Source organism: Neophocaena asiaeorientalis, unplaced genomic scaffold, assembly GCF_003031525.2.
Source record: "Neophocaena asiaeorientalis asiaeorientalis breed wild unplaced genomic scaffold, Neophocaena_asiaeorientalis_V1.1 scaffold473, whole genome shotgun sequence".
NCBI lineage: Eukaryota > Metazoa > Chordata > Mammalia > Artiodactyla > Phocoenidae > Neophocaena > Neophocaena asiaeorientalis.
The window spans coordinates 22,192-34,747 of record NW_020174935.1 but is presented as its reverse complement, the minus strand read 5'-3'; the positions used below and the strand labels follow the sequence as shown (position 1 = coordinate 34,747).

The 12,556-nt window shown below is 54.6% G+C and overlaps 1 protein-coding gene across 1 annotated transcript; it reads left to right on the top strand.

Moving 5' to 3' along the window:
* Positions 1–32: 32 nt before the first annotated feature.
* TXN2 (thioredoxin 2) lies at positions 33–10,616 on the top strand. Its single transcript, XM_024761631.1, has 4 exons — positions 33–185; positions 665–927; positions 2,761–2,884; positions 9,720–10,616. Exons 2-4 carry the CDS (start codon positions 665–667, stop codon positions 9,831–9,833), a joined length of 501 nt encoding a protein of 166 aa, XP_024617399.1. The 5' UTR covers positions 33–185; the 3' UTR covers positions 9,834–10,616.
* Positions 10,617–12,556: the final 1,940 nt, after the last annotated feature.

The window sequence follows — 12,556 nt, the reverse complement described above, 5'->3', positions numbered from 1 at the left end:
CTTCTCTTCCGATTCCTAACTGAGGCTTCGCCCCCGCCTCCCGTCACGTTGCAGAAAGGCTTGCTCTAGGTAGCCTGTCCCCGGAAGTGACGCTTAAGGCCCGCCCCTGAGGAAGTGACAACAGGAGTGCCCTTGACCGGTGGGGAGGGCCGCGCTGTGCATGCCTCCGCTCTCGCTGCAGGGAGGTAGGAGGCCCGTGGGGGTGGCGCGAGGTGGTGTCAGGGCGGCTGAGGCACTCTGCTGGCGCGCTCCTGTGCGGGCCGGCGGCCGAGCGGACAGAGACCTTGGGCTGGGGGAACTTGCTATCCGGGGAGCCGGGGTCCCTGGTGGCGTCCAGTTCCTTCCACACACACGTTCCTCCTTTTTTAGTTCCCCCCTCCTACCCCGTGCCTCTTCGTTCCTCCTTGAATTGTTGCGTTTCCTCTTTCCTGATCCTTTGACAGCCACCCCCTTTGTCCTAAATTTCCCATTAAAACACTTTGAAAAAAAGTAATCGATAGAGTAAGGACTTCTCAGACCGCCGTGGGTTCCAACGTTGATTCTCATTTAATAATTGGGTTATTTTGGACATGTCACGATTTACCTGAGCCTCGGAGTTTCCCATATACATCTCTTTTAATGGTGTATTGACTGCCCGTACTCTTCCTGTCTCTTCCCCTCACAGATGGCTCAGCGGCTTCTCCTGAGGAGGTTCCTGGCCTCCGTAATCTGCAGGGAGCCCTCTCAGAGTCGGTGGGCGCCCCGTGCGTCCAGGGCCCTGCAGACCCCACAGCGCAGTCCCAATAACCTGACAGTAACACCCAGCCAAGCCCGGTCAATATACACCACCAGAGTCTGTACAACGACCTTTAACATCCAGGATGGACCAGACTTTCAAGACCGAGTTGTCAACAGTGAGACACCAGTGGTTGTGGATTTCCACGCACAGTGAGTCCCGGGAGTTGGCAGAAGACTGGGGTATCACTTGTTCAGCTATTTGTTTATTGAGAGCCTGCTGTGTCTCAGTACTACATTTGATTCTTCTCATACGTAGACTCATTCCAAAGATTGATGAAACCCAATCCCTTCTCTCAAAGATTAAGTATAGTTTGGCAGGAGACAAACTAGTAAACAGTCTTCAGAACTCACTGTGATTGGTGCTGCGAAACACTTAGGTTGTGTTTCTCACTGCCCGAATGGCCCCGGTCATCTTCAGCTTGGACCAAAGCAGGAAAAATATGCCTCCAGCATCATCTGACTTCTGGTGTATACCAGTTCCTGGCCCGTTAGAGAGTTGATTTTATTTTAACATCTTGCCACCTAACCTGGGAAGGGCTGGCAAAAAGTTATCAGTGCCACCGCAGTGGTGCCCAGGCATGCAGGGGATGGGCAGGAGTTTCTTTCCAGTGCTATGTGAGTTTGTTTTAGGGATATTTAAATGTCTGTGGCCTTCTGATTGTTGGCCTGGCCTTATTCATTTCCGGACCTTTGAGGCCTGGCTAGACGCCTGACTCCAAAACTACTGGACAAACCCCTCAGAATGGGGCATCCTGAAAGAAGCCAGAGTTAGAAGTTGGAAGGCCTTTTGCGCAAACCAAACCACTGACAAATTCTTTTGCTTTCTTTCCCATTCTTTCTCTGACTCACTGTGTTGCCTTGGGCGGGCCATGTGGTGTCCTTCTGCCTCCCTCTCTTCACTTTGTTAGGAGATAAGGTCTTGCAGACTGGGTTTTTAGGTGTTGTGAGTTCATTAAAATCTCTGAATGCAGAGGGTTTAAAGGCTGAGAATAAAATAGGAGTCACCAGTCGGGGGTTCGTGAAAGGCAGAGCTGTCCTGCCCTCCTGGTCTGATGAGCATACCGGAGAAGGCTTCTAAAATGGATGAAAAGTGGGGTGATGCCTTATCTTCTTCCCCAAAAAGGAAGCAGGGGGTGAGTTTGTTCATTCAGTGCCAGGCAGTGTCCTTAGTGGCACGTACTCAGAGGTGACAGTCTAGGCTTACCATCTAGAGGGCAACACCTGTGTTAGTGCAGTGACGGCAGTTGAAACGGGGCCTGGGGGATCACAGAGTAACCTGGGGCTAAAAGAAGACACTTGGAACACAACCTTGGATGCAGTCCCAGACCTTGCACAAGTCTCGTAACTTGTTTGGGCCTCAGTTTCTTAGGAAGACGTTTTCTCTTCCTTTGCAGGGTTGAGGGTTCTGTGTAGTAAAAGCTGAGAAGGTCCTGGCACAGTGGCTGGCAGTCGTAGATACTCCCTAGCTACTGGTTTCCGTTCCCTTAGTTCCGAGTTGGTGAGGTGTTTGAAGTAACTGCAGCTTACAAAGCATATTTATCCACATTGCCTTAATTGATTTCTCGTCGTAGCTTCTAGATCCAGAGTCTCGCTTTCAAATGAGGAAACTGAAGCTTCAGAACAGTCAGCTGGTTGGCAGGAGCCTGTCTTTGAACCTGAACCTTTTAACTTCAAATCCCGTGTTCATCTATATGACAGGGGATTTCTTTTAGATACAGTGAAATACGTGAAATAACCTTTCTGAGAGTCTTAGGATGAGGCCCGTGGTTTAGAAATCCAGGACCTGTAAAAATTCCCCAGTTGCAGAGTCTCCTGGAGTTACCTGGCATGTCAGCATTACAGGTTAATATACAAACACAGTAAGCAGAGGTGATGAGGCCAGACAGTCCCTCGGAAAGATGTGGGTCAAGGGAAGATCCTGGGAAACCGTAGATTGATTGGTGAGCGCTTTTGTGATGGGATGCTTCTCCTTCCCCTTCCGAGGTGGTGTGGTCCCTGCAAGATCCTGGGGCCAAGGTTAGAGAAGGTGGTGGCCAAGCAGCATGGAAAGGTGGTGATGGCCAAGGTGGATATTGACGACCACACAGACCTCGCCATAGAGTATGAGGTATGTTTCAGCAGGGGATGGCCGCAGGGCAACTGGTGTGGGGATGCTTGGGTCCACGGGATAGCTGGAGACGTCTTGGGGGCCACCAGGAAGTCAGTAAGGGGGTGTCTTGATTCTTTCTAGAGATCTCAGGGGTTCAGAGCACTTCAGATGTGACTCCCTTGGTCCTCTGAGCCTCCTGTCTCTCTTCACCACCTTTAGGCAGTGGGATGTGTGACCCCTAACACCAGGTTTTTCTCGGAATCTTGGGAAGTTGATGCCCTCCCTCATTCATGGATTCATCCATCTGTGAGCCCTACGGCGTGCCAGGCGTACATGACTCTGGCACAACTCAGATGAGCTCCTTGTCCCCGGGGTTGGGGTGGGGGAGTAAAGGGGGTGGGGAATGTGTCACGGTAGCGGGACCCTCTGAGCAGAGCCGTGAAGGATGCACGGAGAAGGCAGGGCCGAGAGCACAGCAAGCACAGAGACATGAGCTGTCCTGTGCCTGACTGGTTTGTGCATTCCATCAGCAGACACGTGTTCAGAGTCCCTTCAAGGCCAGGGCTGTTACTTGGTGGTGAGGATGTGGCAGTGAACACAGCTGGCAGAATCCCTGCCTTTGCGGAGCCTACATGCTAGTATTTTAGAATGGGCATCCACAGACTTGTTCTCTAAAGGACAGGTGGTACATGTTTGAGGCTTTGCAGGGCATTGGACTCTGTTGCAATACTCACCTGTCTTGCAGCACGAGAACAGCCATAGAAAGTATCTAAACAAATGGGCGTGGCCGTGTGCGGGTAAAACTTCATTTACGAAAACAGGCAGCGGGCAGCAGGTTCGGCCTGTGGGCCACTGATCCCTGCTTTAGATAATAAGTGCTGTGGAGAAAAAGAAATCAGGAAGGGGGGGTGGGAGTGCCGGGCACAGGGCTGGGGAGGGTTTCCTTTTTCAAAGGGTGGGCTAGGGAAGGCCTCACTGAGAAGCTGACAGCTGAGCAAAGACCTGGAGGGAGTAAGGACCGAACCATGCCGCTCTTCGGAAGAGCGATCCAGTGGAGCAGACATCCTTTGCAAAGGCCCTGAGGTCAGGGTCTCACGCGTTTGCGCACAGAACATCAGGGCCTGTGTGCCTGGAGCAGGGCTTGCCAGAGGAAGAGGGGCAGGAGATGCGTGGGATGCGGAGCGTCCTCTGGGCCTCGGAGGCCACTTTGTAGTTGGAGAAAGGGGAGCGGTCCCTTGTGGCTGGATGGCCACGGTGAAGGGCCGAGCAAGCGGTGAGAGGACAGCCAGCTGGGAAGGCCGACTGCCGCCCAATTGGAAGGGGCCTGGATGGCATTATTCCGGAGCCAGGGTCGCCCCTGGTGGCCTGTGGGCCACATCTGGCTCACTAGCTTGCTTGGTCTGGCCCTCGAAGTGTTTTTGTTTTTTTTTTTTAAATGCTGAATCAGATGCTGTCATTTAAAACTCAGAAGATTTTACGGGAACATCCAGATTTCTGGTTCTCTTGAAACGTCTAGATCTGGCCAGAGTGAACCCTCATCCCTCCCTGGTAATAAGTGACGGAAAGAGGTGGCATCTCTCTTTCTCAGAGTTTGGAAGTCCCGGTTCGACTCTCTCTAGACCAGGCAAAGTAGAGATGCCCATCCTCCAGCCAGTCCCTGTGGCAGGAAAGGGATGGGGGCGGGGGTGAGAATAGGCTGGCTGCCCTCGGAGCTGGGGCTGGGGGTGGTCACTCAAAGGAAAAGCCTGCTGCGCTGACCAGAGGCAAAGGGAAAAGATGCTGGGCAGGCGGAGCCACAGCCGACGACTGCAGCTGGTTGGGGGGTATTACCAAAGTAAGACTGTCCATGGCACTGGGTGACCGGGGACCACTCACAAGGGCTCGAGGGAAGCAATGAATTGTACTTTTTTTGTTTTTGTTTTCAAAAGCTCTCCCACTGATTGCCCAGTCAAGGGGGTACTTGTCTGACCATTTAGGGGCCCCTAGCTTTCACTGCTTGCCCCTCCCTCCCCCAGAGACCCACGGCAGCTGTGGGAGTGAGGCTGTGGTCTTCTGGTGTGAGCTTAGGGCTGGAGTCCTGGGCACCCCAGGGTGATGGGCAGGCTCCAGGCTCCCTCCCTCCTGAGCTTCAGCTTCAGCCTCAGGCAGTGGAACTTAGGCCAACACATCCTGAGCACCGACCGTGTCCCAGCAACTGTAGTAGCTGTAAGGATACAAAAAAGAATAACCCAGTTCCTCCAGCTGTGGCCACACGGGTGGTGAGAATCCCCAAGACCACCCCACCTGCATTCCAGGGAGCCTGCATGCCAGGTGATGTACGGCCAGGCCCTGAAGCCCTGTGGTTAAGCCTGGGAAGTGTGAGGTGGGGGAGAGGTCCTCTTGTAGGGTCTTCTCCCTCCGTCCACTGTCCACATAGTACGGCGTCATATAGAAATTCCTCAAGGCTGCTGGGCCCACGTCCCCTGGACCCGGCCTCCTGGTTTTGCCAGGTCCTGGGCTGATGTCATTGCAGGGTTTAGGAAGCTCCAGTGGGGATTCTTCCTGACCCCTCCCCGACCCCTTTCCTTCCTTCCTTCCTTCCTTCCTTCACACCTGTTGTTTTGAAGAGAGTCTGAGGAAGAAGTTTCAGCTAAGAGATCCATAGTACCTCCTGGGACAGCTTCCTCCAAAGCCTGAAGGCCTTTTCCGAATGGTGGATGGACTTGGAGAAACTGCTTTAAGTTATTCAGGGAATATAATTCTTCCCAAGCTCTCCTGCCACCCCCAAGCCCAGCACACACCCTCAGGGTGAGTCTTCCTCCTCACACAGGTTCCTCTTCCCCTCCCTCCACACTCTATGCTTCAGTCAACTGTCCACCCTAGAATTTCACCATCTCCCAAAGGAGAGGGAAGGGAAAGTGGCCCGGGGCCTTGGGGTGCCCCCCGCCACTCTGCACCGCTTGGCTTGGCGGAGTGAAGAGCTCTCTCTCTGCTCCCCGTCGCCTCAGGTCCTCTGCTGGGTGCCCCCCAGTCGTTCAGACCCTGGGGAGAGAGCGATCGGGCTGCGGACCTTCATGCTTTCTTCTGGGGCTTCTGCTGCTCGCCTTACACTTGGAGTTTCATCCTTTTATTTCTCATCTTACAGAGAATGCCCTTTAAACAACATTATAAAAACAACCAAGTAGCAATAATCTTAGCCTAGAAACAAACCACTGTCAATATTTGGGGTACCTCATTTGAATTTTTTATTTGAATTTTTAATGGTCCATATATCCTCATAGACAGTTCATTGAATAGTATTTCAGTATTATTGAAATAACACATAGCTGGAATGCACAGTACTTCCGTCATTACCATATTCCCTTAGTTTGAAAGTTTTCTAAATCAGCACTTTCAAACATGAGTATGACCTGGGATATTGTTAAAAAGCAGATTATGATACAGTGGGTCCGAGAAGGGTCCAAGATTCTGCATTTCTAACAAGCTTCCAGGTGATGCCACTGCTGGGAGTCCAGGACCCAACATCGAGGAGCAAAAGCCCTGAAGCTCTGGGCCGGCCTTCTAGGGGAGGTGCCGTCAGCGAGTGGGTTTGGACAAGTGGATAATGACACGTATCCACCGTTACCGTCTCACATAGAAGAGTTTCACCATCCTAAAATCCTCTCTGATTGACCTTTTCCTCCCTTCTCCGCCTGAACTCCTGGCAACCACTGATCTTTTTACTATCTCCGTAGTTTTGCCTTCTCCAGGATGTTATCTAGTTGGATTCGCTTCTTTCAGTAATGGTTTTTCCAAGAACCCTCCTGTATCCAAAAGCTTCTACAAAGCATTTGGCCTTTCTCATTTGAAGCATGAAATCCTTTTAATGCTTCCCCACACATCCCTCCCTGCCCTGCTGCGACTCAATGTTTTTATCTCCAATCCCTTGCTCTTGGGCCGAGGTATAATGTAGTTTGATGTCACGACAGCAGCGTCACACAGATCTTGTTTCAAATTCCAGCCCTATCGCTTAGTCACTCAGCCTTTGAGCCCCAGTCTTCTCATCTGTAAAATGAGCCCACGTTGAGGCAGGAGTTGATGAGCCAGCACACACAAATGCTCCGGGTTGTCCCTGACACGTAAGAAGCGCCAGTATGTAGCTGCCGGGGTGACAGTGACCTTTTCCTTTGTGTTCTGCAATTGGCTGAGGAGGAGGTCACCAGTCTCCTGTGACAACTAGCACTGTGCCTGTCCGCCTGTCCCTCGGGAGGTCCTTTGCATTTCACAAATGGAGGAAATTGGGGTGAGACGGGAGAAGACCAGGCAGGGACACCAAGCTCAGTGGCAGTGTGGGCTGGGAGGCTGCAGGTGGGTGGGAAGACACACACGCATACCCCTACGTCTCCTGAGTTCCCGGGGCCTTCAGCCAAGCATGGAAGCCTCCAGGTGGCTTCACGAGCAGGAGCTCAGCGCATCTTAGTGCATCTTTTCATCTCTTCTCCGGCCTCTTGGTTCCCTCAGTGGCACCAGAATTGAGAGGGGAGCTGAATTCTCGCTCCACCGCGATCCCCTTACACTTACATTGCCTTTCCAGAAGAATGTGCCAGGGACCTATGCACTTCCATTTAAGGCAGTCTTTACAAGCACCAGCCCTTCCAGATTTGTGAACCAGACTCAGGGTCAGCAAAGACACATCCTCCTCCTTGCGGGTAAGGGAAGTCCAGTCACAGCCCAGGTATCCCTGAAGTGTCCTAGAAAATCCAGCTTCTTGCAGGCCCACGACTCTGTGTGTGTGTGTGTGTCTGTCTGTCTGTCTGTCTGTATATCTAGGCTCAAACCTCAAAGAACTCCCTTGATCAGTAATGACTAGATTTTGGTTGTCATGAAAATACAGTTGCAGTGTGTCTGCTATACACCCAACTACAGCATGGTCTATGCGTGTGTAAGCACACGTGTGAGTTTACACAAATGTGATTGTAAAGGGAATCATCTAGAATTCTGGAGAAGAACTGAGTCTACTCCAGGCTACCTCAGTGAGCACAGCGTCCTGTTTAGAGGGAGAACGGTAAAAACAATTAGACCACTGCTCAGACATTGAGATACAGTTTTACCTCAGTTAAAGAAGCACAGGACAGCATGGGATCCAGCATGGGCGAAGTGGAGCAGTTCGTGCCTGAGCCTTGGGCCTCAGTTCAGAGCTGCCGGAAGTGAGGCCGCTGCCTCCACAGACCAGTAGAGGGCGCAGGAGACTGCATGTGCGGGCCCGGGGGCGCCTCCAGGGACTGCATCCTGGAAAGACCCCTTCTGGGCCTGCAGACGGGGCAGCCATGTGCTCGGCCTTGAACTTCGTGCTATCACACGTGCCAGGGGCGCGAAGGACGGAGCCAGTGGTGGCGCCATGAGCAGGGGCACGTGTGGTGGTCAGCCCACCACCAGATGGGTCTGCCTGCACATTGCCTCTGGGAAGCATGTCAGCTGCCGCCAACAGCAGCCCCAGGACAGCCCTTGAGGGCACCTGAAGGCACTAACAGGGACAGGGACTCTTGTCATCTTACCTGTTGTGTTTGTCCCCAAAGCCCGTTAGAAGAGAGGTGCACAGCCTGCCACATACTGAGACTGGGCCGGTCAGGCCCGCGCTTCTGTTTTGTAACTGACATGCACAGTCAGAACGTTCCAAATCTTAGCTCTGGCTTCCCAGGGTGACTCATGGGCAGGACAGCACTCGGGGCACGTGAAGAACTGGTACCTTTGTAGAAATCGCTGTTGTTACTCTGTAGTTAACTTGTATGTTAGAAAAGTCTGCGTTTATTTTGTTCTGCTTATATAGTTTTTTCAAATGCCGACAGTGCCAGGTGGGGAGGCCAGGCAGCAGTACGCGCGATGCCAGAGCAGGTCTTGGGCCTCATTTACATACCACGTGATCTGTACAGGTCCTCTGGGGGAGCTTGAGAAAATGCTTCACAGGCCAAGAATGTCCAGCCGCCCTAATAAATAAATTTAGGTTCACAAGGCTGAGCCCCTCCTCCCACACTGCCCAGTGCGAGTCATTGAATTTCTGGAGCCTGTTAACCATCGTGGCGTGGAGCTGAAAGAGGTTGCGTGGGGCCCTGGGTTTTCCTTTTGTGACGTGCCCTCTGTGGGCTTCATTTGTTGAGTGCCCACTGTGTGCCGGGCACCGTGCCAAGTGCAGGGCGCTGTGCTGAGACTTTGCAGAGATTAGCCCGTTCAGCCCCTATGCCCGCTAATATAAGCCCCAGTAGTATCTCCGTTTGCCAATGAGAACACTGACACTTAGAGTGATGAAATGGCTCGCCCAGAATGGCCTGAGATTGGCTCAGCCGGCCCCAGAGCCTGAGTTCCTGACCACTCAGCTTTATATCCAAATCTTTAATCCCTGTCCTAGACCTGCACCATAGAAACTCATCCCCATTTCACAGAAGAGGGCGCCAAGGCTCTGAAGTTGGCGTGACCCGGCCAAGGCGCCCAGCTAATGAGTGGCAAGGCCAGGATTCCGATTCTCCTGGTCCCCGTGTGCCAGGCCGCCCCTCGGGGCAGTTCTCTTAGCCCCTCAGCTCCTCCCTGCCCACAGCTCTGGCCTGCAGCTGCACGGGTTATTTTAATCTCTCCTGTCATTCCAGCCAAACCACTGGGACAGTGAGTCAGGCACACAGTTGGGGGAGGAAGGGTACTGCTGGGAGCCCACAGTGGAAAAGTTTCTCCAGGGGCGGCCCTGCAGGCCCTGCCGTACCCCTGCGCAAAGGCAAGGGGGCCCACCCGTGGCTTTGGGCATTCACTGCCCTGCATGAACCACCAGCCCTCTCCCCACAGCTTGGGAATAATGGTCAAGAAGAGCTCACCTCTGAGTGACTTGGCCTCCTTTGTCCCCTCCACCTAGGTGTCAGCTGTGCCCACTGTGCTGGCCATCAAGAATGGAGACGTGGTGGACAAGTTTGTGGGCATCAAGGATGAGGACCAGCTGGAGGCCTTCCTGAAGAAGCTGATTGGTTGACAAGCAGGGAAGCGTCCTGACTGCCCCTGCCCGCCTGGGCCCCGTGTTCCCGTGGGGACCCTGATAGCACTCACAGCCCTTCTGTGCTGGCCCTTCCCGCCTCCTCCCTCTGTCTGGCCCCCGTGGGCCCGTGCTTTGGAGACCAGGCCTCCAAACACAGGAGCCTCAAGTGCTCCCAACCCGGCTGACCGCCAGGGTGGCTGCCCAAGGAGCAGTGCCGCCGCCGAGCTGGGACAGACGTCTCCCCACCCATTCTCTGTCTGCTCCCTCTAGGGCTGGTCGCCAGGCTTCCAGGTTGCAGGGACAGAGTCCCGGGGCCAGCCTGCAGTAACGGCTTGGTCTCCCTGCTCCCTTCTGATCTGAACCCCGGTGCCTGGCTCATCTGCCTCCTGCATTTTCCTTTCCTGCTGCTGTTTTGTACAAAGAAGAAGAAGGAAAAAAACCCAAACAAGTGAGAGTAATATACATAATTCCCTCATTTTTTGTAGGTCTGTAATAAAGAACTTTATGTGGTCCCGTCTACCTCCCGCTGTGAAGAACAGACCCTGGGCCCTGCACTAGCTTACCGTGTCCAACCCCCACCCCCACCCCCCAAAGAGCCACCTCCCTCTTTCCTCCCAGGCGCCGGGGCAGCGGACGTGTGTTGGGCTGGGGGCATCCTGCAAACCCTTGCCTCTGAAAGGCTCGAGACACTACCCTCCTTTACCATCATCTGGCCCTTCGGTTCTCCGAGCAGGAGACTTCACAGAAAGAACTGGACCAATAAAACTAGGGTTTGCACTATCGACGGCTTCCATTCTGTCTGGGCCCTGGGAGCACCGTGGCCCCTTGCCAGGCTCTGCCCCTGTTTTCTCCTCTGACTCCCACAACCCTCTTGCCCTCGACCAGCCCCTCCTGTGACTATACCGGTTTCAGTGGTGGCCACCGTTCTGAAGACGCCTTTACATACAAGTAAGGCAAAGGGGTGTCTGTTGTCCCCGTTATGCAGATGAGGACACAGAGGCTGTCAGGGTACAGAACCCAGGTTTCTACCCAGAGCTGGTTGCCTCTGCAGCCTGAGCTCTTATAACTGATCCTCAGGGGGCCTCTTCTGCTGACGGGCCCACACTCCTGCAGAAGCCTGGCCTGCCCCTCTCCCCACCCCAGCCCATTGGGAGGTGGGCTGTCCTTCCTGTGTGTGTGCGCACAGGAACTCCAAGGCCTCAGGGCCAGGCTCTCTGCCCCTTCTTGTTCCCAGCCCCGCCTTGGCCCGTGGAGGAGGGTGTCAGGCACACCAGGCTTACCAGCTGGGAAAGCCCACCCCTCTTCTTCCTCATGTGGCCAAGCTGCCCTTTGGCTCACTTGCCCAGCTCAGATGCCCGCTCGCTGGGTGCCAGGCGGCAGGGGTATCCTGGCACCCTTCCCTTTGGCCCTGGGGTGCTGTATGCACTCTTCTCAGTGTCCTTGGTGTCCCTATTGGAACTGCCTGTGTTACCGCAGCGTCTTTGAGCCTTGGGAAGGCTGCTGTGACTGGCACCAGAGGGCGGAGTTGGCTCAGAAGCAGGGCCTGTGGCCTCTGGAAGGCCGCAGGCCTGGGATCTGTCACGGGCATGTGGGAGGGAAGTAAACCAGCAACTGGCATTCGTGGAGAAAGGCCAAGAGCTGTGTGTAAGATGAATAAGAACAGCCAGTGCGCAGAGGGCACTTCCTGGGTGCCAGGCCCTGTTCTAAGCACCGCCCCCCCGGCAGCCCCACAAGGCAAGCACTGATCATCGCTCCCGTTCACGCAGGAGACCCACTCAGGGAGGGTGGGGACGTTGTCCAAGACACGAAGTCCACAGGCACCTGGGCTGGCCCTGCGCCCGCACCTCCCCCGCCGCCTTACAGAAGGTAGTGTGTGATCCTAATCTCACCGCTGGCTGACAAGGCAGGCAGCGTCAGCTCACGTTATAGAAGAGGCACTGATGCAGAGTTGAGTAACTCAGAGACGCCCAGCGAGTAAGGGTTGGGGCGAGAATTCAGAGCCGGGCCGCCTGATTCCCGAGCCCGGCCGTTCCCGCTGTCCTCTGCCGCTCCTTAAGAGGTGCCCACTGCCAAGCGCTTTGCATACATGCTGCCTCATTTAGTTCCTCTTCTCTTGCGAGGCAAGAATTATTTCCATGTTACAAGTGAAGGCACCGGTTCCAGGAAATTGACTTGCCCAAGGTCACGTCTGAAAAGTGCCATGCCGGATTTGAACCCGGGTGGGGGTCTGGCCCCTGTACCCGCCCCGGGCAGGTGTGGAGGAGGGCTGGCAAAGGCCTCTGAGCTGCCTGGAGCACCCTCTCCTTAAAAGGTGTGCTGTGGGGCGAGGTGAGATGGTGCCGCCTCAGCTGGCTTCTCCGCCTGTGAGGCTGGACGGGGCATGAGTCACTGGCTGTGAGTGCAGGATCCTCAGGGTGATCCCGTCTGACTAATTCCGCGGCGCTGATCTCACCAGGACACCGTTGCCTCTGCATCGTCGGCCCCACCGTTGCCCTCTGGGTGCCTCAGGCTCCTGGGCCTGTGGAAGAGGGGTTGGCCGTGCAGCTGTGGGGCCTGGCAGCTCTGCTGGGGTCAAGGGGACACCCCCCGCCCCTCTGAAGCACAGATACGTGCAGAGCCCAGGAAAGGGGGCACAGCCACGGGCTCCCCCTCAGCCCCGAGACGTCCTGGGGTGTGGCTTCTGTACACTTATTCTCGTAATACCAAGTCTATCCAGTTGA